A 26,958-nucleotide genomic window follows, 5' to 3' on the forward strand; every position below is an offset into this window, starting at 1 on the left:
ATGTCCACATGTGCCTGAGTTGCATACCCAGGACTCAGAACCCAGTTCAGGCAGCTACTGAGTATGTCACTTAAGCTTTCGCAGTCTTGTTTTGGGGAAGGTGGGGTGGGGGCAGGCTGACTGGAACAGGAATCTGAAACGCCTTTCCTTTACACATTTTCATAGCTTTCTCCTTCCCATCATTTTGGTCTCTTCATTTTCAAATGGCAACTTCCAAGAAAGACCTTTCTCTTTTATTTTTCCATAGGGCATTTGTTACATTTAGCACCTGAAACTACTTTCTGTACTTGCCTATTTTTTTTTTTTTTTTTTTGGACAGGCAGAGTGGACAGTGAGAGAGAGAGAGACAGAGAGAAAGGTCTTCCTTTGCCATTGGTTCACCCTCCAATGGCTGCCGTGGCCGGCGCGCTGCGGCCGGTGCACCGCGCTGATCCGATGGCAGGAGCCAGGTACTTATCCTGGTTTCCCTATTATGTGTCTCTCCTATAGGGACATCCGTTCCAGAGGGCACAGATCATGCCTGTCAGCTGCTTGCTGTGCTCCCAGGAGATGGCAGAACAGTGACTGGCATATGTGGGTGCTACACACAGTTGCTGAATGATTAATACAGCGTACCCAGGAGGGTTCTTGAGCTCCTGATTAAATAAAGCAATTGATGTAAAGCTCATGACTGCCGCTCCAGTATGACATTCAGTAAGAAGCTACGACTTTAATCTTTTATTAGCATTTTAATAACTATATGCAGCCCAGTTTAAGAGATGCTAGGATTATACATATGTGGTTCAGAGCAGTGCTCCTCAAACTTCCATGTGCATCAGGCACCTGGAGGGCTTGCTGTGACTGTAATTCAGTCGCTCTCAGGTGAAGCCCAGGAATCTGCCCTTCCAGTACGTTCTCAGGAGACACTGCTGTTGCTGACTGCTGGTCTGGAGACTGTACTCTGAGTAGCACATACTTGTAGTATAAGATTTATAAATACTGAACATTCTGTATCTTAATCAAGTACTCATATTCATGATACTTGCTCAAAGCCGATAAATGGCTAGTAGTTCTTAACTACTGCCATTGTGTGATGAAATTATTCCTTCATTCTTACATGTTGCCAAATAAAATCAAATTTCTCAGTCATCACATCAACTACATTATCAATTAACCCTTCTTTTTTGTATAAGTTTAAAAATCTGTACAACAATGTGTTTTTCCAAAGAACTGATTTTTAGTTAAGGTATTTTTGTCACACTCTCCCAAATGTCTCAAGAAGGAAGAAAATTTCCTGTTCCTGGACTAGAATGTCATGTCTGTAAACATCCTTTTTTTCCTGAGGAAAGAATCATCAGATTCTTAGAGACCTCTGACCATAAAAGGGTTAAGAACCAGCGCACTGCATTCATCACATTTGAGCTGCTGGAACAAAGCTCCTTTGTCCTTAGTTTAAGTGAAAAGTCTTTCATTTTAAGTCAACAACCTATACAACCACCAGCGAATACGCCATAAGCAGCTTCAGAAAGTTTCTCAGGACCCTGGTGCAAAACCCAGAGCATCCTTCAGTCTAGACCATCCATCTCTATAGGTCCCCAACTCAGTCTCTCCCCGTCCCTAGCTGAGACTCGCAAGATACCCATAAAGATTCTGGAAGACAGTTTTTCTAAATTTGTAATTCCTAAACAACATGGTCAACATGCCTTCCAAGTTATACCCATCCCTGCATCTGAATTTTCAAAAGGGAAAATGCACAATAAAATCAACTTATTAGTCAGTAATTAAGCTTTAGTTCAGGAGCCTCTTAACTCCAATCAGCCTATGGGAGCAGGCGGGTGGCAGGAGAGTTAAAGGATGGGTAACTGCTAACTGGGCACACAGAAGCAGCTCATTCCAAGTAGAGCCAACAGTTGACCCGAGCACCTGCAAGTGTGGTAGGTGGTCGTGGTGGAAGAGACAGGCAGAAGCTAGCCACAGCTAAGTAGCTTTAAGTTATCCTGAGGTGATCGATACCCCTAGGAAATTGTGGGGTAGGCTACAGGGTGACAGTGCTGAAGACAGTAAGCTGGTTTGAATGATGGCCGCTGTGGCACAGGTTAAGAATGCCCTGCAGTGGCTCTGGGGAAAAGGAATGATGCCCGAACGGGGAAGGCACTATAGGGATGATGTGAGAACTATCAGCGAGACATCAGCAGGACTGTGTCACAGGTCTGTGAAGCTGAAGAGGGTCCAGTGCAGAGCACACCTCTGGCTGAGAGAATGACATGCTGGCGTCCCATTTGGGCATCCCTAGATACGTTGAGTTCAGGTGACTTTAGGACATCCAAGTGGACATCCAGTGAGACTGTAAAGCTGTGAGAAGCCTAAGCCAGAAAACAGAGATGCAGGACATCAGCTGAAGTCTCAGAGTAGATGAGTTTGTACAGGAAAGAACAGGATGCATCCAAATAACATGTGTTAGACATTTCTTTTGGTTATTGGGAAATCTGCTTGATAGAGAAGTCTATGTTCCAAATCTATTCTATTTACCACTCTCCCCCTGTGGCTAGCAAAGCGCCTGACAGTAATGTTTAAAATAATTCAGTAAGTATTTGTGTGACCATGTTTATTTCCTTAGGTTTGTCTGGTTATGAAAATAATCTCACAGACATATAACAATGATGGTCAATGTGGATTTAGTTCATCTAGCTAATTCTGTGATCATTTAAAGCTAAAACTCATTTTTGTTTGAAAATTTAACTCATCCTGAAAGTGCGTCTCCATCTCCTGCCTACTTCTGAGAAGTGGTATCAACATGAGTCGGCTTCGACATGTGGCTTTCACGACCCCCACCCTTCCTTTGCAGCCTCTGTCCAGAAGCCATCGAGACAGGATGGCCACAGTCTCGGCCTCCCTGCCTCCCGCTCCGCACAACTGGGTGCTCCGGCAGAAATCCTGTCCCCTGGCTGGGCCCTTCCTTCCACAATGACAGGCCAGCCAGGCAGTGTGAGCTCCGGAACTTCTCTAGGGGAAAGTAGGGAGCAGCAGCCTAACTGGTCTGAGGCAGAGTGAGAGTTACCGTGTGTCCGTGGGGCAATCTGCAAGAACGCTGACGTCACTTCACGGACCCAGGACAGGATCCCTCCATGCCACCGCAGCGCAGCCCTCTCCCTTGCTCCTGGGCTGCCCCTAGGGCTGCTCTCCCTATTTGACAAGGCCTGGGCACTACGGCTTTGGGAATTTCAGAAAACATTTCAGTTCCTTTTTGTACTTTCCTTTCTGCTTCAGTACCATGACACACACCTGCTGATTTTATCACCGCTAAATTGTCTGCATTGCACTTATCAACATCTGAATTTATTTTATAACATTTCTTGACTATTCATTCTTCACTTGACCAGTCAGAGTAGCACATTCTATGTATGACTTTGCTCACCAATAATACAACTTAGTTTCACACTTTTTAAAAATTTCATTTTATTTGAAAAATAGACACCTTGAATAGTTAAGACAAAAATCCTTGCATTTTCTTATGAGTTTGAATGAGAACAAATGTTTACTCAGAGAAATTAAGAAATTATAGTCTTTGTGCAAAGTTATTTTAATAAGATGTTCATTTGATATGCCTAGGTTCTAAAAATACTATAGGGTGTCATAATGTCACTTGATAACTCTCACTTTCTACCTTTCCCATTCAATCATTTTATTTAATTTGTACTTATCCTAAATTATAATACTAGTATATCTGTCTGAGTACACATGGTAAAAGAGAGGAAACTCAGAATATCACCACATATCAAAGACACAACCAGTGACTGCGGAACACTGCCTTGTAGTAGCATTTATATTATCCTTAGAAATAAGGAGACACTGCGAACCACATAAACACAAACCAGTGATACTCAGAAGTCCAGAGGGTTGGGGGCGGCAGCCAGCGTTTGGCCTAGCAGTTAAGCTGCTGGTTAGGACAGCCATGGAACACGCCGGAGTACTTGGCTCAAGCCTGGCTGCAGCTGGTAATTCCAGCTTCCTTCTTATGTGGAGTGTGGGAGGCAGAGGTGATGGCACAGGTATCGGGGATCCTGCCACCCATCTGGAAGATGTGAACTGAGTTCTCAGTTCCCATCTTTGGCCCCCAGCTGTGTGGACGGGAGCTGTCTCCCAATGTACAGGGGCCAGCATTGTGGCATGGTAAGTAAAGCCAAATGGCTGCTGATTTGAGTCCCGGTTGCCTCATTCCAATCTAGCTCTCTGCTAATGAGCTTTGGAAAGCAGTGGAGGATGGCCCAAGTGTTTGGGCCCTTGCACCTGTATGGGAGACCCAGAAGAAGCTCCTGGCTCCTGACTTTGAATCGGCCCAGCTCCAGTGGTTATGGTCATTTGGGGAGTGAACCAGCAGAAAAAAGATTTATCTGTCTCTGTCGACTCTCTCTGTAACTCTGCCTTTCAAATAAATATCTTAAAAATACATCAATGTGCAAGTATTAAAAGAAGCAGAACCAGACTGCAGACCATGTCCAGGTGCCATTCTTGGTGCAATGGGAAATGTGGAAGTCAAGTCTTCAACCTAGAGTAGCCACATCTCATTGGCTCTTCCTCTAAAATACATCTACAATTCAACCACTGGTCACCACCCCTATTTCACATCTTACCACCTTGGGTGAAGGCCCCAGCATCTTTCAAAAGAGCTACAGCTACAGTTTTCTAATTGACTCGCTATTCTTTGAATACGATAAGCATATTACCACCTCCAGGCCTGTGTACTTAATCTTCCTTCTGCCTAGCGAGCTCTTCCCACTTGTATCCACCAAGTTCAATCCCTTTGGTTTCTATTCAAATGTCTTATCTCTCTTTATTTATATAAACTAGCCTCATCTCTCATATCTATGGTCTTTTCTTCCTCTTTATAGTATTTATCAGTAACACGGCACATAGTTAGTTTCTCCAGTTATGGGGAGAGGGGGAACTTTTTTCTGCCAAGGGCCATTTGGATATTTATAATGTAATCTGCGAGTATACAGAATCACCAAGTTAAAAATTAGCCTGCTACACATTTATTGAATTTCAAGTCCTGTCTGTGGCTGCATAGGCAGAGCCAGTCCAGATGATTCTGCAGGCCTCACACAGCCTGCAGACCAGCTGTTCCCACCCCTGCCCTATCAGAATGTGAACTTCTTGAGCAGAGACATTGTTATTACCTTGTGCATTACTGTATCCTATGTGCTTAGGACAGTGCTGACACACAGTAGCTAATCAATAAATGTATGATAAATGATAGTTAACTATTAGCTGTTCAAGTTAAATAGTGATATAGGGAAATAGCAAACTGATCATACGAGATAGTCCGTGGTTAGTTGCTAATAGCATAGGATACCCCAAAAGTAACAAATATCAGCTTCACCAGGAGAACTCTGCCAAAACATTTGTGCCCAGAACTTACCACAGATCTGCCAACTCTATTCAGGTAGGGTCTTGATCTTGAGCATGTATATGTTTAAACTGCTCCCTAGGCGATTTTATTCTTTTTAATTGTGTCAAAATATATGTAATATAAAATTTGTCACTTTAACCATTTCCAGGTGATTCTATTTTGCACCCTTGTTTAAAACTACTGGCTTAATATTATGTCTATTCAGCACAGGGAGAAGAGTTAAAAGGAAAAGTTTACCCCCTAAAAATCACATCATGTTATTTTAGAAAAAGCATGAGCCTTGGAACTGAATACAGGCCCATCACTCATTAGCTGTGAGAGTGGGAAAGTTACTTAACTCTTAGTTTCCACCCTCTCTTCCTCCATATCCACTCCAAAATGTTACAACGTTATTCTAAAGCTATCATGGAGTCGAGTATTATAAAGTATCTACTCTGGTGCACATAATAAACATTAACCTAGAACTTACTAGAATTAGTTTCATTGACATAAGAAACTCATATTGGCAGAGACACAAAAAGCACTTATAATCCTGACATAAGTGGCTATAAAAATGTCCCTTCCTTGTCTGATGAGACAGGTGACAGTGAAATTTGATAGGAGGTCCTCAGATGCGATGCTAGGACAACTGATTCTTCAGAGGCATGGAGAGCACTTTTCAAACACAGATTGCTGGGCCCACTCCCACAGTTTCTTATTCAGTAAATCCAGGGTGGGAGCCTGGAAATCTGCATTTCTAACACGTTCCCAGAGGGCCCTGACAATGAAGCTGCTGGTCTAGAAATCATACTTTAACAACCAGTGAGTTACAGTATGTGTATCCAAACAAAACCTCTGAGCACATTAATCCCTGTGGTATACTTTTAAAGATTAAAAAAATCCTGAAATAGTCTACTTTTTAAAACACCATAACCAAAAATGTGTGCCATGACTCTTGGAACATTTTACAGCACGAAGAAAAAAATCAAATGTATTGAGAATTCACTAACAGAAGGAAAACCTCATGCCACTGGTATCTCATGAACAAGTAAGAAAATTAATTCAAAGATAATGCTTGGAATACTACTCTCTTTTTAAAAAGTTAAAACAAAAGATGGCAGTTTTAATGGAACAAATGCAGGTGTAGCTTCCAGTATAAGAGAATACTCACAAGTATGGAGGCATTCTGTCACCGTAGTTGGCTTGATCAGATACCCTTTACAGATATAGCATGTAATGTAAGGGTTGAAGTCTTTCACCAGGTGTTTCCTTTGGGTAGCCATTCGTGGTCAGCTGAGACTGGCTTTAGTAGTTCAGACAAAGAGGGGCACTAAGTGGATGAGAGTCCGATCCCAGGAGCTGGTGTGGCGTCCCCAGCAAGGTGTCCGAAGCATGAGAACTAACAGCCAGATGTACTGTGAGATCGCTGGTCATCACTCCTTTTGGTGGTTCTGCCTTCCCATGTCTGCTTCCAAAACCATTTTTAAAAGATGAGAGAAAGTGGTGTCAAATTCCTCGTAACATATTAGTAGCAATATATTCATGCTCCAAACTGGGTGAACAGCATATATTCTTCATTGTACCATTAACCTGTAATCTGCTAGAACTTAATTCAGAATGATAGAAAACGGGCCTCTACACGAATGACACCCAAAGCTAGGAACACCAGTTGATATCTTCACCTCTTCAGTAACGCATTTTCATCATCTGCTCGAGTGCCCTTCTAGGATCCTAGTTCTTGCCAACACAAGTTACAAGGTTCAAGCTGAAGCCAGTATCATCTCAGTCAGAATGCTGCCTACTTCTGTCTGCACTTTATAATACAGCAGCAGAAGTCAGTCAGATCAAGTTGGTGTCCCTGCCCATTCTGCACACTTGCCTGGTCCAACCTGCATAGGACTGCTCCAGCTGGGGTCCACTTTATATTCTGCCACCAAGGTTTATTTTATTCTATCACATTTGAAGCTTCTTAAAGGCAGTGTCTCCTCTTCACAAACAAAAAAGTTTTAAGTTTCTTAAAACTTTCCTGTCACATAAGACCTCCACAGGCTGACCTTAACAAATCTTTCAACACCTCTGTTCCTGCAGGCAAACGGAAGGGATTGCTCCTCCCCCTGCTCCCTCTGCAGGCTCTGTGCCCTCTATCCAATGGGCTGGGCTCCTCTATCCAATGAGCCCTTCCTCCCCTCTGCATCCTACTCATCCCTCAAATCCTTCTCCAATGCCATTCCTCCCCGGTTTTGAATGCTGACTTCTCTCCTGACACCAGTTACTTTTATTCTGATTTACAGTTACCCCTTCTCTCTTCTATTAGACTGATTTAACTTCAATAGAAGCGATCATATTTTAGCACAGGTATATAATCTGGGCAACATTACTTTCCTCTGTGGATCTCGATGTTTTTAAAGAACAATAAAAATGCAAATAAGAATGCCAGCCTCCTAGACTGCTGAGGATCCAAAGAGACAATATATGTAATGCTAACACTCAATAAAAACTAATTGTCATCGACAGTTCTAGAAACATCTAGCACAGTCAGCTTGTAAATAAAGTTAGGTTACCAAAAAAAAAAAAGTTTGAAAGCTTTCTTACAAGAAATGTGTCTTCTCAGAATAACACAACATGAAAGCAGCAGCTGATTTTCCTGAGTTCATTCCACGAACAGGAACTTTCCCCCACCGTAGCTAACTCACAGGCAAGGATTAAGCAACCCGAATGGTAACAGGCGTCGTCAACACCACAGACCCTCTTGGAACCCCTCAGGGAAGAGGGGCTGTCTGTAACCTTCCCATCCGCTCAGGGAAATCGTGCTGGGGGTGTCACAGACAGCCAGCGCAGCCAATGGGGAGGCCAGGGTCCTGGCCCTGGGCCCTGCTGACCTTCGGCCAAGTGTTTAACAGCCGATTCCGCGTCTCGGCTTCCTGCTCCGTACCCTGGGATTAACCGCCTTGCATTTCCCACGGCTGTGCCACCACGCTCCGGACTCAGAGAAAAGTCCTCGGACAGAGCAAAAGCACGGCTCCGATGCGGGGTGTGCTCAGATCCTAAGTCACACACGACCCTGCCACCAAGAAGCTTCAAGGAAGCAACTCCTCGCGGTGATGGCGCAGGAGGGAACTTTTCGCGTCCTCGGGCAGCGCCCGGCGGGCCCTGTGCTCAGTGGTTGGAGCCCACGCCCGCGCGATCGGCAGGTGCGCGGGCCCAGGCGCCGCCACCGCGCAGCTCGGGCCGGCCCGGGGCTGAGCCGCGGAGCGTGAGCCTTCTCTCCCGGTCCGGGCGCCAGCAGTCGGCCGCCCTCTCCGCCCCCGAGGGGAGGGCACGGTTCCAGGCCCCCGGATTTCAGCTGGCCGCCCCCGCCCCCGCGGCTCTCCCGGCTCCAGACGGGCCGGCCGCGGCAGGTGTCCCGAGGTGCCGCTCGCGTCCGTCCGGGGCGCAAACTTGGGCGGAGTGCGCGGGCGCAGGCGCGGGCGGCGCCCCGGCCCCTCGCAAGCCCGTCCGATACCTACCGAGCGGCCGCCGCCGCCGCCGCCGCCTGCCCGCCAGCGCGCCGGCCTCCGAGCGAAGGAAAGTGAAAGAGAAACAACGCCCGCCGCGGCCTGGCCGGTCCCCGCGCCCTGTCCGCCCTCCCCCTGCAGGCGGGAGCGCGCCGGCTCCGCGGGGCCACTCGCTCGGGCCCGATAGGGCGCGGCGGGCCTCGGGGCCCAGGGCCGGTGCCGCCTCCAAGGGCAACTCCACCCCCTTCCAACCGCCGGCACCGCCCGGCTCGCGGCTGCACCCGCCCCCCGAAGGCCCCGCCCCCGCGCGGGCCACGCCCTCGGGACCCGCCCCGTCCTCCGGCCCCGCCCGAGCTTCTCGCAGGTGCCGCGGCCGCTCCGCCCGCCTGCGCTGCCCGAGCCGCCCGCGTCGCGGCTCCTGTGCGCCCAGACACACAGCTTTGTCCAAATTTTATCTCAGTGCTTGCATCCTCGCCACCAGCCCCCTCCTGGTTGTTTTCATCGTAACACTGACGGGTACATCTTTCCTGGCCAGGTTAAGAGCAACGGTCAGTGTTGAGAGTGAGTCACGCTGAGAAATTTGTCTTTTTAGCAGAGTCTTTCACACCTGTGCCGCAGTGGGGACGAAGTGACCCCTTGATTTACACTTTCAGAATCACCAGCGAACATGTGTGGCAGGGCGGGCCCAGAAACCACGGCCGCTGATAACTGAGTTAGAGGGGGCTGCTGTGGGAGTGTGGGGGTCTCCGGGGGTGGGGAAGGGATGAACCGTGAAGAATTACGACTGTTTTGCAACGTTCAAAACAAACAAAAAACCCCAGGACTCTTTCTAGTGGACTTTCAGATTGACAAGAGACCATTCATTGCAAAAACATCCATTCAACAGCCTGCATTAAAGCACTCCTCATTCAATCCTCATTCTGCATTCCACAAACTCACAAGTTTCTACGACGGAGTTCTGTAAAGCATAAATGAGATCTGATCCTTTGCTGCCTGGAGGACTGCAATCCAGTCTTCCTGGCATAGCCGGCAAAGCAGTGCGGTCTTCACCAGGGAAACAGAAGTTAAAACCAACATCCCAAAGGGAGTCATCAACCGGCAAATCTGAATTGTGTGTATCAGAAAGGCAAGAAGCTGTTGCAATTAGGACACCTTCCTTTTTGTAGCAGCCAGGGTAGCTGGCTAAAAGGACTGACAGTAGTAAGGTGTGTGTGTTTGGGGGTCGGGTGTTAATGCAAAGTATTTGCTTTACCTCAAGCTGAAAGCAGTCACCATCTTACTACAGTAGTAGATTGAGGAGATGACAGTGGTAGAAACCAACAGAACCAACCACCTCTGGTCCAGCCACCACCCAGATATTCAAAGATCCATTGCAAATTTAAAGAACAAGGTGGTTTTTAAAACTGTCCACTTTATAATTAAATATATGTAGAGGAAACATAAGCAAAACAAACTGCCATTCTTAATATCACAGGAGAACTTTTTGCTTCCTGAAATAGCTATTTAAATGGTCACATTTTTGCAGTCCTTTTAATAGCCATTTTGCAAAACTATACATGCCAGTTTCTAAGCTAGGATCTGCTCAGTAAGACCCAGCAATCACAAAAAGCATGGAAAAAAGTCAAATTATTTAACAGCCAAGGGATTACTGTTTGCATCTTTCATCTCAAAGACTAAACAGGTTAATATGTAGAAAGTCACCCAATTTCTAAGATATTTTAAATATGAAATGAAAGATATTAATACATAAACTACAACATCACACAATAACTTGCTGTGTTTCTGTTTTGTGTCTGAATGCATTTTAAATGTCTTTAAAGAAGTCCAAGGCTGAGTGAGGTTAGTCAGTATCCCCAGAGGACATGAGCTTGGGAATGGGCAGCAGGAGGACACACATCAGCAATGGAGGGCAACCACACCCGTGCTACAGGGCAGTGTCCGAGGAGGAGGTGGCGATGGAGATGGGGTGGCCCTGAAGGACCCTGCAAAGGGAGGGACCAACTTTGTAAGGAAATCTGTGCTTTGTGACCCCAGAGGCAGCAAAGGTTTGTAGCACAGGTTCTGTGGCTTCTCTCTGCCCGGTTCAGAACCACTCCACCTCCTCTGGCCCCCAAATGTGCACACACAGAAAGAAAACACCACAAATTAATGAGGCAAGCATTTGTTTGGTGGGAAAAACACCACAAGTAACAAAAACAATGGCAAGAGGGAATGTAATAAAGGAGCAGCTTTCCTGGGCTATGTGTAGATTCTGAGTATTTAAACTTGAAATCTTGGGGAACTCCACTGCCCCCTCTCTCTTCCCTAAGGGCTGCTATTTGGTTATCTTCTAGCCCCTTGGTCCTGCCTCTTAACAGCCTCACCATGTGGGGGTGGCTCTGAAAACAGATCTCAAAGACAAGTGGGACCCTCAAGTCAACCACGGCCTGGAACAGCTGGACACACAGAACTAGTGAAAAGACAAGGCAGGATAAAAGAAATCATGGTGGAGAGTCCCCTTAGCAGTAATCCACTCCCACCTTCTCATTTTACAGGTGTACAAGCCAAGGTGCTAAGAGGAGGCAAACTGTTAATTACAAAGCTTGTTTTGATGCAGCCAAGATCAAAACAAAGGTGACAGTTTAGTTTTATTTACACCACTTAAGAGAAATGCTCAAATCCAAGAACTTAAAAGAGGTTTGGTAAGAAACAAATTAACTTAAGAAAAAAAAAAAAAAGGAAGGAGGAGGGAAGGGAAATCGCTCCCTTAATGTCATTTAGGAGTGAAAGTCCACTAATGATTCCCTAGCTGTGGTTTCATTTAAAAAAAAATTATTTATTTGAAAAGCAGAGTCATAGAGAGGAAGAGAGACAGACAGACAGACAGACCAGAGTTGGGCTGATCTGAAGCCAGGAGCTTCTTCCAGGTCTCTCACACGGGTGTGCAGGGACCCAAGGACTTGGGCCATCTTCCACTGCTTTCCCAAGCCATAGTAAAGAGCTGGATGCAGAGTGGAGCAGACAGGACTTGAACCAGTGCCCATATGGGATGCCACACCCGTAGGCAGCAGCTTAACTCGAGAGCCACAGCACTGGCCCCAGTGGTTTCATTTTTAACAATAATTTGTTGATTTACTTGAAAGGCAAGGGATGGGGGAGAGGGAAGGAGGGAGGGAGGGAGGGGGAGAGAGAGAGATCTTCTCTGGTTCACTCCCCATTGGCCATAACAGCTGGGGCTAAACCAGGAAGAAGCCAGGAACTCCATCCAGGTCTACCACGTGGGTGGCAGAGTCTCAAGAACTTGAGTCATCTGCCTGCTCCCAGGTGCCTTAGCAGTTAGCTGGATCAGAAGCAGAGGAGCCAGGATTCAAATCAGCACTCCAATATGGACTGCAGGCTCCCACTCCATGCCATACTGCCAGGATCCTTTGATTCCTCACCTAGACTCTTCCAGGTGATGACAAATGGCTCTTGACAATCTTTGGAACTATTCTGAGCTGAGCTATCTGTGTATCTAAAAAAATGATTTCATTACTTTATATTTTATGTCTAGATCTTTATTTCTGTTAAAGCTGGGCAATGGATGGGTAATTCTGTAGTGACAAGTTCACATTCCTTTCTTCCCTAATAAATTTACCATTACTTAATTGGCTTTTAATGGGATGAAGGATCTGAAAAATAGTTCATTTTATTTCATATATTAATATTTCTCTGAAATATTAAATAAGACTATTTTAATTATAATTTTTATTTAACTAAGTATGCTTAGTTAGTATGTTTAAGTATGTTTAATCTTTGAACATAAAGCATCACCAACACATAAACTACTCTCTGTAATCTAAAAATCTTCCTGAATAGATCATAGGAAATATGAAATTTTAACAGGGGTATCCTATTGGGATTACATGTATTTATTTTAAGGTCATGAATAATATAGCTCAAAATCAATGACTGCCTAAAATCAATAATGGAGGAATAGGAGGGATCCAAGAACTGAAGGGTTTCTCATCGCCCTTAACACACACTCTCTCTCTCTCTCTCACTGTTCCTGCCCTCCAAATCCAGTAATTCTCAAGGACCCTCTGCTAAATATCCGCTGAATCCCTCCACATAACTTAGCCTGTTGAGATCATTATCATCTCAGACTCTATTACTCAAGGAACTATTAAGTAGTCTCCCTACAGATCTCCTCTAACCAACCATCCTCCACAGCACAGCACAAAGGACTCTAACTGCGCATCTGATCATGCTGCTCCTTGGTTCAGGAAAACAAAACAAACAATGCTTACTCTTAGGAAAAAGCCAACACTTAATAAGGCTGTCCCACATCCCTGGCACATCTATAGCTTCTTACTTGAACTCCATGTTCCTGCCATGGTCTCTTTACCCTCTAATTAGACAGAGGAATTGCCTTCCAAAAGAGCACCAGGTCTTAATCTCATCTTTCATCACCCCTGCTGTATTAGACAGTCCTTATGTATCCTTTAGGTGTCAGCTGATTTCAAAGGCCACCTTCCCACATGTCTATAGACACAGACCATATATGTTCATAACAACTCATATTCATTCTCTCAAATCTCTTATCACACTGTCTCAGATTATCTGGCTTACTAGTTTGACCTTTCTGTTAGAGTGTAAGCCCAGTGGATCTGCCACTTGACTGTACATCCCTAGCAGAGTAGGTGGCAAACAGTAGGTACTCAACTAAATACGTATCTGATTAACTGCACACATTCTAAAATCCTATGTATCCTTTCTTGTGTTTCTTATTGAAGAGTTCTTTACAAAGGATGTGTCAAGGCATAATACTTGCCCTCTAGGACTATTAATTAACAGCACAACAGGGAGTAAAGACTTACCCACAAGAAACAATTACGGAGCAACATACCAAATTTATTAATAAAGTGTTAAGTGGAACATGATCAAGTCACAAAAGCTCCAATTGAAAAAAGGAGTCCTCAGGGTGGTCAAGAAATTAATCCTCCATGCTGGCCCTGCCGGTTACAACCACAACCAGGCACAATCCTGATCGCTATAAATGTGAATGACGAATGGGAAAGAGTGGGAAAAAAGGGAAACTAATATTCTAAAAATGAGTAGAGAAGAGCAGCAATAGGTATAGAACAAGGTGAGTCTGAGAAAAACTATGAAACTAGATACATAGTTTGAAGTACTCTAACTGTATTATTCTAAAAAGAGGAACCAACAATTTTTTCCCTGTTGGAGGGAGAAAAAAACTAGCTATGCTTTGCTTACTGTGCAGTCAACAGTGAGCTGGAGCAACTTCCAGTCACACTGGAAGAATAGAAAATAAAATCAAAGTAGGGACAAACTGCAAGCAAAAATTGCATTGACTCTAGTCATCAAGACCATGGTATTTTATAACATCTTTCCAGAACAATGGGTGTTATTTGAGAAGGTTATGTTCCTGAAGATCATAAATGGACAAATATTTAAATGCAGAAACTAAGAATGATCGTCAATTCTGAATGTCTACTATTCTAAATTAGGAGTTTTTGCAAAACAGTAGTAACCTGGATTATCAAGTATCAGAGGAGATCAGGCACAAGAATTGAAGAAAAAGTCCTAAGTTTACAGGCAGCTGTGGCTTGGAAGAAAGAACACCAGACCCAAAGTTAAGAAAACCTGGTTTTTAGCCAGGACAAATCTCTTCACTTCTATCACGTTCATTCTTTTCTATGAAAAGGGATATTATATTTTCATTTTAATCACTGTCTACAGGCAAGATTTTCTTGACATATTCATGTGTTGTCTTAATGACCATGTGGCCAATTAAATGAGAAGATAGGTGAGAAATAGTAAATTATAAACTATAGCGGCCGGCGCTGTGGCTCAGTAGGTTAAACCTCTAACTGCAGTGCTGGCATCCCATATGGGTGCTGGTTCGAGTCCCAGCTGCTCCTCTTCTGATCAGCTCTCTGCTATGGCCTGGGAAAGCAGTAGAAGATGGCCCAAGTCCTTGGGCCCCTGTTCTCCAGTGGGAGACCTGGAAGAAGTTCCTGGCTTCTGGCTTCAGATCGACGCAGCTCCAGCCGTTGCAACCATTTGGGGAGTGAACCAGGGATGTAAGATCTTCCTCTCTGTTTCTCCTCTCACTGTCTGTAACTCTTATCTCTCAAAGAAATAAATAAAATCTTTAAAAAAATTTTTAAACTATATAGGTACTTAAAAACATGTATGGCATAAATAGTAATTTTGTGGGCCACCAGCAGTTCAATAGTATCTAGCAATGCTGAATCACCCAGTAAATGTTCTGATACTGAGATGTAGTGAAAAAATCATGCCAGGCAAGGACTTTGAAGAATGTAAAGTAAGACTACAATGGTCAAAAAGTACTCCTTTCTGTGAACTCAACATTAATCACATCAAGAATTTTAAAATAAGATAGGTAAACCTTAATATTTCACTAAATAATTCAAGGTTGTGCAAGAGAAACTATAGTTCTTATAAAATTGTAATAATTGGGGCTAGTTCAACATTTCAAGAGACATGTTACGACTCTACTCCTACAGCAAGCATTTAGCCTAGTGATTAAGACATGGGTGCCCCTCATGGGAGCGCCTGAGTTCAATTCCTGACTCTAGCTTCCTGCCGATGCAGACCCTGGGCTCCAGTAACTGGGTTTCTGCCACTCCAGTCGACTGCATGCCCAGCTCCTGACTCCAGCCCCAGCCATTGCACCCATTTGAGGAGTGAACTACTGGAGCTCTTTCTGTCTCTCTTCAAAAAAAAAATATTTTTAGTCTTTATTTCCCTCAACATGAGGAGGGGGTAAGGAAACAGCAGAAATCTCTTCCATTAAAATGCAAATTCTCCAGGTTGGGTCACAAGGAAGCTCTTATAAGCCATATCTTCAGTTATCTATTCCCGTTTTGGCCAAGGTGAGCAGATTCCTTAGTCCAAAGGAAGAAAGGCCAAGGAAGGAGGCAAGGCTTTAGTTAAGTTAACAGTTAAGCAAGCATATTCACAGTAACACTTTACTGCCTGGGAGGGTGGGGAGGGAGCAGGAGCAAGGGAAGCATGATGGGAAAAGGAGATGGCATTGCACCAAAGATGGCCAGGACCCCTATCCCCTCCTCCTCATAGTTCCACCTGGACTGAGCACTCTGACAGCCACCACCACCATGACCACCAAACCCCAAGACCTCTTGAAGCAATGTGCTGGTACTGTTTGCAACTGTTCACTCAACACCTAAGATACTGATAAATTTTTGTCTTGGTCTGCAGAAAACCCAAGAGAAAACTGGCCTTAATTCAAGCTGGCTACAAGACACTGCCTACAAGACAAAAACTCTTACGTCTTACTCTTCAGAGTGATAAACCCTACAACGGTCCTAGAAGCGGTGATAACTTGTCCCTGATAGCTCAAGAGGAAAGAAACACTCTCTGTCTTGAATGGCCGCTTCTGTTGAAAGGGGCTATCTTAGATGACTTGAAAAGGCCCTTCCTGCTACCAAATTTCTGAACCATCTTAATGAGAAGCTAGAAAAAGCACCAGCATGGAAGCATCTTAAATTTGATAACACATGAGGTCACAGGATTCCAGCACACAAGCAGCATAATAATTTCTCTGGAGGCAAGGCTATGTTCACCCCTGCTGCATCCCTAGAACCTCATCTTAAACACAATTTGTTCTGATTAAATATTTGTTAAATAAATGAATGGAGGAATGGATGGATGAATGAACAAGCACAGCACTAACGTCTTACTGCCCATGTTTAAATCCTGGCACAACCCCTACTTGTCCTTATGTCCTAAGCAAACAACCACTCTCTGCCTCAGTTTTTACATCCCTTAAAAGGCCCCAAGAAAAGAAAACATCACACAGGAGTATTTATGAGGATTGTATGAGATGTTACAACTAACAGACTCAGTATATGGAATGCAAACAAATGCCTGCTGCATTAATTTTAATAATTTTATGTTTCAATTGTTCCATGCTATCTAGACACAATGATGATGAAACATGAGGATATAATTCAAGGCCTGATGACAATTACTTAGAACAAATGCCCAAGTGCAAGTTACTGGCTTTTAGGATGTACACAGTGGCAGAACTTAGTTACTTAACTTCTCTGCCAGGTCTCTCTTTTCCCCCTACAAAAAAAAAATGAAAATAAGGGTACTCTCTAAGAGATCAATAAATAAGATATGAAAACCATGGCTTAAACGAGTCATCTCCAGATGAAATCAAGGGACGGGATGGATACAGAGATCAAAGGGTTTTACAAGCATTCAAAATTGAGTGTCCTGGGTATATACAGTCTTAGGGAGGCAGGCCTAGCCAATAGGTGACATATTTAGTAAATCAAACATAACCAATTATATTCTAGTCTGCCTGAATAAAGTTTACATAATAGAAAAAGAATCATCAGCAAGAAGCACACACACTCTCTTTCACATGTGCACGCATGTGTGTGTGCATGCACACGCGCACACACACACACACACAGAGGCAGTGGTGAGGGCAAGACATTCCAGTATGGGGCCACAGTTCATAGCACAGGGGGACAGTGTGGCAAACACTGAACTTCCCCAGAGAAGTGTGTTCTGATGCTGTCCGGGAGGAGTTACTACACTGAAATTATCATTCTCCCACTCCAGTGTCCACAAAATTACCTCTGAGTGTGAATTTCCTCTCCCTTCTTCCTACCTGTAAATACTGGGAGCAAATGCCCTGAACTTCAAAGCCAATATTTTGTGACTATATTCCCTTGTCAATGAAAAATATTCCTTCTCCAAACTGGTCAAGAAAATCAGCAGCCAGGTGTAAGTGAGGTGACAAGTCACTTCATGAGCTTTGATCTCCCATCTGTTACGTTTTAGAGCTGGGACACACAATCTCTAAGGATACTTCCAGTTGTCCGATGATATGCTTGTGCAACTTGAAAGTGTTATCTAGAGCAGCGGTTAGCAAATTTTATCTGCAAAGGGATAGACAAGTAAACAGTGTAGGTTTTGAAGGCTTCTAACTATCCAACTCTGCTCACGTAGGGCTAAAATAATACATATGTAAATGGATGTAGCTGTGGTCCCTATTTAAAAAAAATAGCAGCAAGTCAGATTTCACCCTTGGGTAATAGTTTGGTAACTACTACAAATCTAGAGAATAACTTCTGTGAAAATGTGTAAATGGTAGCAATTAAAGTTGCCTGTGCCCCATGATAAGTTCTGTAATTTTGACACACACTTGATGACAGTTTCAAACCAGGACATTTTTGTGCAATGTGTTATTTTAATTTCATGATTTCTCATTCCAAGGCAACATGTAGAACACAGGATCTTACCCAGAATTGCGTCATCATCGTCACCACCATCAGACAGCTCTGTTTGATTCTACTTCATAAAGTTCTGCTCTAATTTGAGCTTTCCCCCGTGTCACAATGGACAAAGTCGATCAACAGAGGGAAAGTGAATACTAAAAAAGAACATTCTCTCCTGTGTGCCAAAGAACATGCTCAGCCTCACACTTCCCACCTCAACACACTCAGTGGTCTTGGTGATGTCAACGGGAAGCTATTTTCCCATCCCACCCAGGATTTGGAGGTGCTGACCTAGGAGAAAACAGAGTTTCAAGCAGTAAGCTATCTGCTTACATACTTGCAGAGAGTGCTGCAAGCTGGCCTGCCCTTGGGAAGTCACTCTGGAGTGTGTTATCTGTCAACTCCAGCCTTGCCATGGCCAGCTTTGGCAGCCCAGATCCTGATCCGGAATGAAGCTCTGGAGGATGGCATGGTGAGACTCCAGCATCCTTCTCTGAGAGGCAGCTGCTGCAACAAGAGAGGGCACATTTGAAAACACAGATGCTGCAGCTGTGGGGACTAGGTCTGGACTGAAAGCCTACGGAGTAGGGGATGCTTTTATTTTTACACGGCCACACGTGGTGTGGGCAACATTCTCTCTTCCTAGCTCTTTGGATGCCTACTGTATGCAGATCAAAAAGAATCAATAAACAGAAAAAGTGAGTTTCCAAGAACTTTTTGCAGAAGTCACCAAGCCTGAGATCTACTTACTACCTACCCATATTTCTCCTTGAATTACAAAAGAGGAGGCACCAATTTCAGACCATTTGGATTCTGCCATTTTAATATACTAAATTGAGGAAACTACCAAAAACTCCAGGAAGTGATTACATGGAGCCTATTCACTTATGCTTCTGAAAAGCAAGTTTCATCAAGAACTGTTGCTTGTGATTTGACCTTCACGATGATCCTTCACTTCCTAAAAGGGTTAGAAGAATGAAGCTCACCACAGATGCCTATGGAGAAGTCAGTTGGAACTTGATGACTATAATTATTCGGTCACATTTTCTTTATAGTACTTCTTTGTTTATTATTTAAACTTTTTACCAATGAAGTCTGAAGTGTTAAGTGGAGCAGAGGGAAGACTTGCTGTAAATAGAAACTGAACTCATGCAACCATGAGTACACATATGAAGTCTTTAAAACAGTGAAGATAGTTCACTTTAAAAGTAGTCAACAATAAAGTAGCCTTTAGCAAAATCAGATAAATAGAATTTTGGTTTTAATAGTCAGCATTTGGGGGCAGAGCTGTGGCATAGTAGGTTAAGCCTCTGCCTGTGGCTCTGGCATTCCATATCAGCACCAATTTGAGTCTTGGCTGTTCCTCTTCCAATCCATCTCCCTGCTGATGGCCTGGGAAGGCAGCAGAATATGGCCCATGTGCTTGGGCCCCTGCACCATGTGGGAGACCTGGAGGAAGCCCCTGGCTCCTGGCTTTGGATCAGCCCAGCTCCAGCCATTGTGGCCATTTGAGGAGTGAACCAGTGGATGGAAGACCTCTTTGTCCTGTCTCTCCCTCTGTTTCTGTCTGTAATTCTGCCTTTCAAATAAATAAGCCTTAAAAAAAGAAGTCAGCATTTATGGGGCCAAGGTTGTGGCATTATGGGTAAAACCAGAGCCTGCAATGCTGGCATTTCATATCTGGGCACTTGTTCAAGTCTCTGCTGCTCTACTTCTAATCTAGCTCCCTGCTACTGGCCTGGGAAATGCAGTAGACGATGGTCCAAGTGTTTGGGCCCCTAACACCCAAGTGGGAGACAGGGATAAAGCTTCTGGCTCTTGGCTTCAGCCAAGCCTAGCCCTTGCCATTGCAGTCATCTGGGAAGTGTATCAGTGAATAGAATCTCTCTCTTCATCTTTCTCTTCTTCTACCTCTGTAACTCTTTCAAGTCAACAAATAAATCTTTAAAAAAATTTTTAAAGTCAGCATTTATGATATCCATACTTGACAACAGTAAAAACATTTCATGTTTCTGTATGTTAACTTCATGATTTTAGTCTGCCACATTAAGAGCCAAGTGCCTACTGTGGATTGAATTGTGTTCCCCAAAAAGAAATGTTGAAGTTCTGGCCACTGGTACCCACGAATGTGAGCTTATTTGGAAATAGGGTCTTTGAAGATGTGATCGGGTTAAGATGAGGTTACACTGAAATAGCTGGGCTTGTAATTCAATAGGGCTAGTGTCCTTATAAGAAGAAGGGAGGCAGGTAGACAAGGAAATGCCAGGTGAAGTCATGGACCCACAGAGAAAAGGGGGCCAGGGGCCAACAGGGGGAGACTGCAGCAACAACACCACTGCTGCACCTTGTGTCTGCTGGGGATGGGGGTTGAGATTTCTCCAGTTCCAGGGATGTTTCAATACCAAGAAGGAACACAACCCCTCTAGGAGAGAACTGAAGAAAACTGATCAGGCTTAGGAACATGGAAAATGGGGGGGGGGGCGGATTTGAGCACATACAGGAACTTTTTTTTTATGAAACCAAACAGCACTGAAAATCCAGGGGAACTGGATAGCTTATTCTAGCAGTACTGATTTTCAGACAATCATTGGAAGAGGAACAGGACAATGGATGAACATTCTAGCTAAAAAGCTAATGGACAGTTAAAGTATGGTGTAAGAATCGCGAGAAAGTTAAGGATGACTGCATCAGATCTGAAGGAGACAAGGAAGGAAATGGATCCAGAGAGGGGTTGGCTGAACTAAACAAAGGAAGTTGTACCAAATCTTCACTTATAGTTATGTAATTCCTAAGGGCACAAGCCACAATATGGTTATTTTAAAATAAATTTATACTGTATGTAATTCTAGATACTGTTTTGTATTGGTTCAAAAGAATCTTGAACAGATGAATTCTTGTAGCTGGCACAGAACTAATTTGCACTACATATAGCCCAATAGTTACTGAGATTACTTGACACACATAAAAGAGCACTTCAGAATGTTCATGGAGAAGGGAATTAAAAAGTTGTTTTGATGCAAAAATATTTGAAATCATGCACAATTTTTTCATAACATGCTTTTCCATGAATGTTTTGAAGACCTTTCACACAATCACCCTATTCAATGATTCACCTGTATTACATTTTCTAAGGCACAAATATTAAGATGAATTAACAACCATTGATGCCAGCTAATGCATGGCATTATATGTGGAGTGCTAGGACAGTCACTATTAGCATTCATAAGCCTTCACCCTTGAAAACACTTAAATGCATATAAGAACACTCATTGTACCAGATATGGAAACATCTATGATATTCAGATTCAAAATACAGAAAAGCAGCACTTTGCAAGTAAAAATGTCTTGTGATAAACAAAAGCATGAGTGGTTTGTAATATTATCTTATTTCTTCATCAGCATAATGCACAGGTTGTAAAATTTTCCTGACATTTCCACCATGAATACGGAACTGACACATGACTTATTCATATATTTACAAAAACAGAAGACAACTTGTTTAGTCAAACTTCAAACTTTCTACTTCTTACTTTCCACTGACTAAAGACACAAGAGCTTCAAGAATAATCATTAAAGCAGAATTCCCATTTTTAGGAGTGACTTTCCATTTTCTTATCCCCCAAAACTGCAACAACAGGCAGAATCAGCATGCATGAGTTACTAAAGTTAAGGACTGCAATTTATCTACAGATATTCATTTTCCTTTAAATTTATTCCAAGTCAACTGTCTATCACAATCCTATCAGCACAGTAGCATTATAATACACAGTATAAAATATTAACTGAGATTTTTTTTAAAAACCAAGCCAACAACCTTCCAGTTCCTTCTCACTGAGTAATTTACTTCCTCTAACTGATCAGCATGCGTTCTCCATGGCTATGAAGAGGTATTCCCAGTAACTCTGACAAACTGTTTCTGAAAGGCTTTCAAGCATGATCATTCCTCAAATCTGTGACATGGAGATGTAGTGCAAACAGAATGGTCTCTTTCAACAGGTTACCTCATATTTATTCCTGTGCTCCCCCACACCCAGAGGCTGGAAATCATGGCAATAGCTTGAAAACCCTATCTTTAACTCCATGCAATTGAGAGGCAACTCCACAAAATCCCCTTAAGTTTCCATCAAAGTCTGCCTTCCAAAGCACAGCTTCTGCTACTTCTCTCTGTTGCCTAAGAGCTGTACAATGGAACAAGCTCCACCAGCAACAGGTGCTCACTACAGTGGAATGTATTTTACATGATTACCACTTCTTTATTATGTGAAACAACTCTCAGACACAATCATTGTCCTCATTTTATAAATAAGGAAGCCACAGACAGAAGTTTTTACAACAATCAGGATCACAAGGCTTGTGACACAAGAGAGCAGGAGTGGAACCGCATGGTGCAACTCCAACACTAGTCTGGTGCTGCTCAACCACCCAGTAGAGCACCTTGCCCTGCAACAGCAAGTGTCTTTGGGGCATGGCATGAGAGGAGCTTTAGGTCCTTAGATCCACTCTTTCCAATGTAAAATCTCTACTTCAAAAATGAGCCCGCATTTCTCTCTCTCCCTCAAACGCAACATGCATGTCAATCTTTAGCCTCCACTTATACTGTACCCCACTAACTGTTGATCTCCCTCCTACTCCTCTTCACCATCCAAGAAGGCCAAGGACAATCCTGCATCCTCTTAAACCATTCCTTCTTTTAGCCTTTCCACCTCACAGAAGTCTCTCTGTTCTAACAACTGATATTTAATTGGTTTTGAACCAGTATTGAATCGGTATTGATGTTTCATGTTCATGTGGATCAGATCTGATGGGAAACAGCCCAAAGACAGGGATAGGCAGCACCCAGCAGAGGCCAGTAAACCTAGCAGGCTGGCCACATTTACAATAAGCTACATAGCAATATGGTAAGTTACTCACTGTCATGGAGTAACACGCTTAAGAAATTATCCCAAGGTGCCAGTGTTATGACACAGCAGATTAAGCCACTACCTGTGATGCCGGTATTCCATATGGATGTGGGTTCATGTCCCAGCTGCTCCATTTCCCATCCAGCTCCCTGCTAATGGCCTGGGAAAAGCAGCAGAAGATGCCCCCAGTATTTGGGCCCCTGCCATTCACACTGGAAACCTCAATGAAACTCCTCCTTGGGTGTTTCAGCCACGTAGGAAGTGAACTAATGGATGGAAGATATCTAACTCTGACTTTCAAATGAATAATTTTTTTAAAAGAAATCATCTCAAGACTTTTTGGGTAAAATCAAAGGTACCAACTCACTTTCCAGAGTATTCTACAACCAAATAATCAATTAGCGCAGCTAATCATATCAATATGCAATCCTGTGCTTGCATACAGCAAGTCAGTTTATGCATCTATGTGCATAAATCAGCCAGGGATTGACATAGAAACAGTGTTCAAAAACAGCAATGGAAATATTAAGAGAAGTTTAAGTTTGCTGATGTCAAATAATGCTTGGAAAAAGCTGATAAGATGGGAAATGGGAATAAGGCATACTCAGCTGCCTTCCTTTTTCACTATGGGTCATTTTTTTTCATGAACACTCCCTAGCACAACTGTGTGTTTACTGTTTTGGGCACTGAAGGATATGCATAGTCCTCCTGGGTTCTTTAGTGCAGCAGCTCTTCTGAGAATTTTACAGTGTCAGAAGGAATGAGGTATCCTACACCAAAATGAGAGAACAGGCAAAATGTGCTCTCCTACTTACTACCATCCCCAGAATTCACACACATTTTTGGGAAGTTACAAAGATCCACACAGATCTGGACCAGAATCTGAAATATTTCTGACTCTCAGTCAGTGATTCTTTTTTTCTTAAAGTGTAGTTCATGGGAGAAAGGGAGAGACCAAACAGCGGTAAGCAGGTGTGGGTCTAATTGGTACCAGGTGTCTGGCACTCGAGGCCCTGAAACAGCCTTTCTTTTCTCCATGGGGCCTTGGCATCCAGCCATGAACTAGCCCCCAAAACCCGTGACAGCACCTGCGCAGCCCACAGGTCGTGTTGGAGCTGAGCTCCTGTAGGAACCATGCAGCCTCTGTGGGACAGTGATGCCTGACCAGACTAAGCCAACTACACCGGTGGTTATTAGAAATCTTCGGGTGGTGTCCTCTAACTGGCTTGCTTACATATCTCAGCAGGAGATTTCCAGGTTAGCCTAGGGGTAATGTTTTCATAGTGTGGCTATATTCATCACCTCTGTAACACATTCATTACTGAAAGAGGGAGAGTAAAACTAGCTCCATATTGTCCAGTGGGCACAAAAGACTGTGCTGTGGTCAAGAGGCAGACCAGAAGAGCTGCAGCACTTGCTGGCAGGTCAGGGACCTCCAGCAGCAGGTGGACTCCTGGCAAGAAGGGGGAGCTAAGAGAGCATAGTGGGATATACAAAGTTGTGAATCATTCCTATGACAGGAACTGCCCAAGCTTTACAGAAATCCAATGTTATTATCAACTATCTATCTAAATGCCATAAACAGCAAAAAGGCACAAATGGTAGAGAATAAAACAAACAACAAAATCCAAAACAGGCGCTTTGGAAATCTTCCAGATTTTGTTGATTGGATTAATATGGGCACACCGTGCTCCACTCACCCCCCAATGCTCACAGGCAGCTGCTAAACTAGGATGAGTCTAACTGTTGCATCAGCTGGTGCCCGCTCATATCTGGTGCATCACTCACTCGTACAGTTCTCTTCTTAAGAACCCTTCAATTCTTAAGAGAATGAAGGAGGGGGAAATAGAAGTCAGATGACAGATGGGGAAATCAGATTGCGTCAGAAAAAGGGGGATACAGTAAAAACATAAACAAACAGTGTAACTAAGCAAAATAAAATACCATGTGTATTTGGAATTTTTATGAATGTAATGGTCACAAACTACAAACGGCCAGGGTGCCAAGAATAATCTGTCTAGAAATGACTTCTAAAAGGAAAAAGAAAATTAGTTGACCAGAAGCCACTAAAATCTGCCAACAGCAGAAAGCTCATACTCCCGCAGAGTGAAAAAAAAAAAAAAACCAAACATTTATTTTTTGAGGAGATCTTGAACTACCCAACTTCCGTTGGTATCGATATAGTTCTCTAATGGAGAACACCAGTAAGGAGACAACCACCACTGAGACTGAGAAACCAGGAGCTGAAGCTAGTTCTCTGAAAGGTGAGGATGCCAAGAGAAAAGCAAAAGCAAGCATGCAAGTGGGGAAAACAGCCATCCTCATCCTCATTATCATTATCATGCTTTCTGGGAACCACGGCAGAGACAACTCTGCAAAATGTAGTTCTAGTCCATGTTCAGGAGGCAAATTCTTCACTGCAATATAAGCAGTGCAATACATAGTTAATACAAGAATTCTAACTCTTCAACATCAGCCTACAGATTCCTTATAGCTTTGCTACTTCCACTGTAGTCCACACACCACCAGCACCGGCATCTTGAGGGAGCTTGTTAGGAATGCAGACTCTGGGCCCCAGGTGATCTGTGCACAATTCAAACCAACACATGCACTGTGAATGGGATAAAAATATTTCTTACTCCTGGGATTCGGTATTTCTCTCCCCAGATGCTAGGGATCATGCCAGTTAGACCACCTCCAGGACAGTCTGTGAATGACACTAAGGGATTCACTGAATTCAAAGAAAAGAATCCATGAACCCATATTTTTAATAAGAAAACACGCAAATAAACAAGTGGAGAAAAGGAAAGCTCTTTACAATAGAATGCTAACTTAAATAATAAAGAGTTGCAAAATCTGCATTTCCCAACCATGCTGTTAATTGACTCAGGCAAGGATCTTTGGAGGTACTAAAACCAGCAGATGCAAGTTGCTGGCAGCAGGATGCTTACACCATTTTTACAGTATCTGTCTACAGAGACACTGTACTTCCATGTAACTAAAGTTTATTCTGTACACGTATGAATTACAAAGGGAAAAGGCTACCTTTACACCATGAATCTGTTGGACACTACCTAAACCAAGTGATGGACTTCAATGGCACTGGTAATGGCACAACTGGACATGTACTTGCTGAGCTGATGCACTTGGACAAATACAGTATCATCTATGTGATGGTTTTGCTGAAAAGGTCTAACCTGTCTCCAATCACAAATACACATAAAACAAGCCCATGTGAAGGACCACATTATGAAACAAATGGCCTGTGGTTCTCAAAAATGTTCATATCACAAAACACAAAGAGCAATGAGAAAGACTGAAGAAATCCAATGTCATCCATGGCCCTGGATGGTTTTCTAGAGTGGCACTCCATTGTTCTTGTGCCTTTAAAAAAAAAAAAAAAAGATTGATTGATTGATTGATTTGAAAGTTAGAGTTACAGAGCAAGAAGGAGAGACAGAGAGGTCTTATATCTGCTGGTTCACTCCCCAAATGGCTGCAATGGCCAGGGATGGACAAGGCGGAAACCAGGAGTCAGGAGTTTCTTCCAATTCTCCAACATAGGTGCAGGGGCACAAGCACTTGGGCCATCCTCCATTGCATTCCCAGGCCATTAGCAGGGAGCTAATGAGAAGTGCAGCAGTGGGGACATGAATTTTTCCAGCTACACCACACTGCCAGCCTCCCTGGGCTGCTTATAAAGGACAACACTGAGACAGGTCTGCACTTAACTAACACTATTTTATCAGTGTTACATTTCTTGGATACGGAAATTGTGTCTCCTTGTTTTGCATGATACAAACTCAAGTACTTAGAGGTAAAGGGTCATATCTGCAACTTATTCTTAAACAGTTCAGTGAAAACTGTAACAATGTGTATAGAAAAGAGAGAAAGCAAGTGTGGCAAAATGTTGACAAATGGTGAATCTAAAG

General features: G+C 43.5%; 2 protein-coding genes across 7 annotated transcripts in view; both read right to left on the reverse strand.

Annotated features, from left to right (window-relative positions):
• Positions 1-6,680, reverse strand: part of PCGF5 (polycomb group ring finger 5) — a 66,625-nt gene extending 59,945 nt beyond the window's left edge. For all 6 annotated transcript variants that reach the window (XM_089314781.1, XM_089314780.1, XM_051823407.3 and 3 more), the window contains exon 1: positions 6,540-6,680. In XM_089314781.1, coding sequence (XP_089170907.1) covers positions 6,540-6,651 — 112 coding nt within the window. In that variant the 5' untranslated portion in view covers positions 6,652-6,680. The remainder of the gene's footprint in view (positions 1-6,539) is intronic.
• Positions 6,634-26,958, reverse strand: part of LOC138845286 (uncharacterized) — a 56,757-nt gene continuing 36,432 nt past the window's right edge. The window contains exon 3 of the mRNA XM_089313622.1: positions 6,634-6,836. Coding sequence (XP_089169748.1) covers positions 6,802-6,836 — 35 coding nt within the window. The 3' untranslated portion in view covers positions 6,634-6,801. The remainder of the gene's footprint in view (positions 6,837-26,958) is intronic.

Source organism: Oryctolagus cuniculus, chromosome 15 (assembly GCF_051225735.1).
Source record: "Oryctolagus cuniculus isolate XC-2025 breed Fujian yellow rabbit chromosome 15, ASM5122573v1, whole genome shotgun sequence".
Lineage (NCBI taxonomy): Eukaryota > Metazoa > Chordata > Mammalia > Lagomorpha > Leporidae > Oryctolagus > Oryctolagus cuniculus.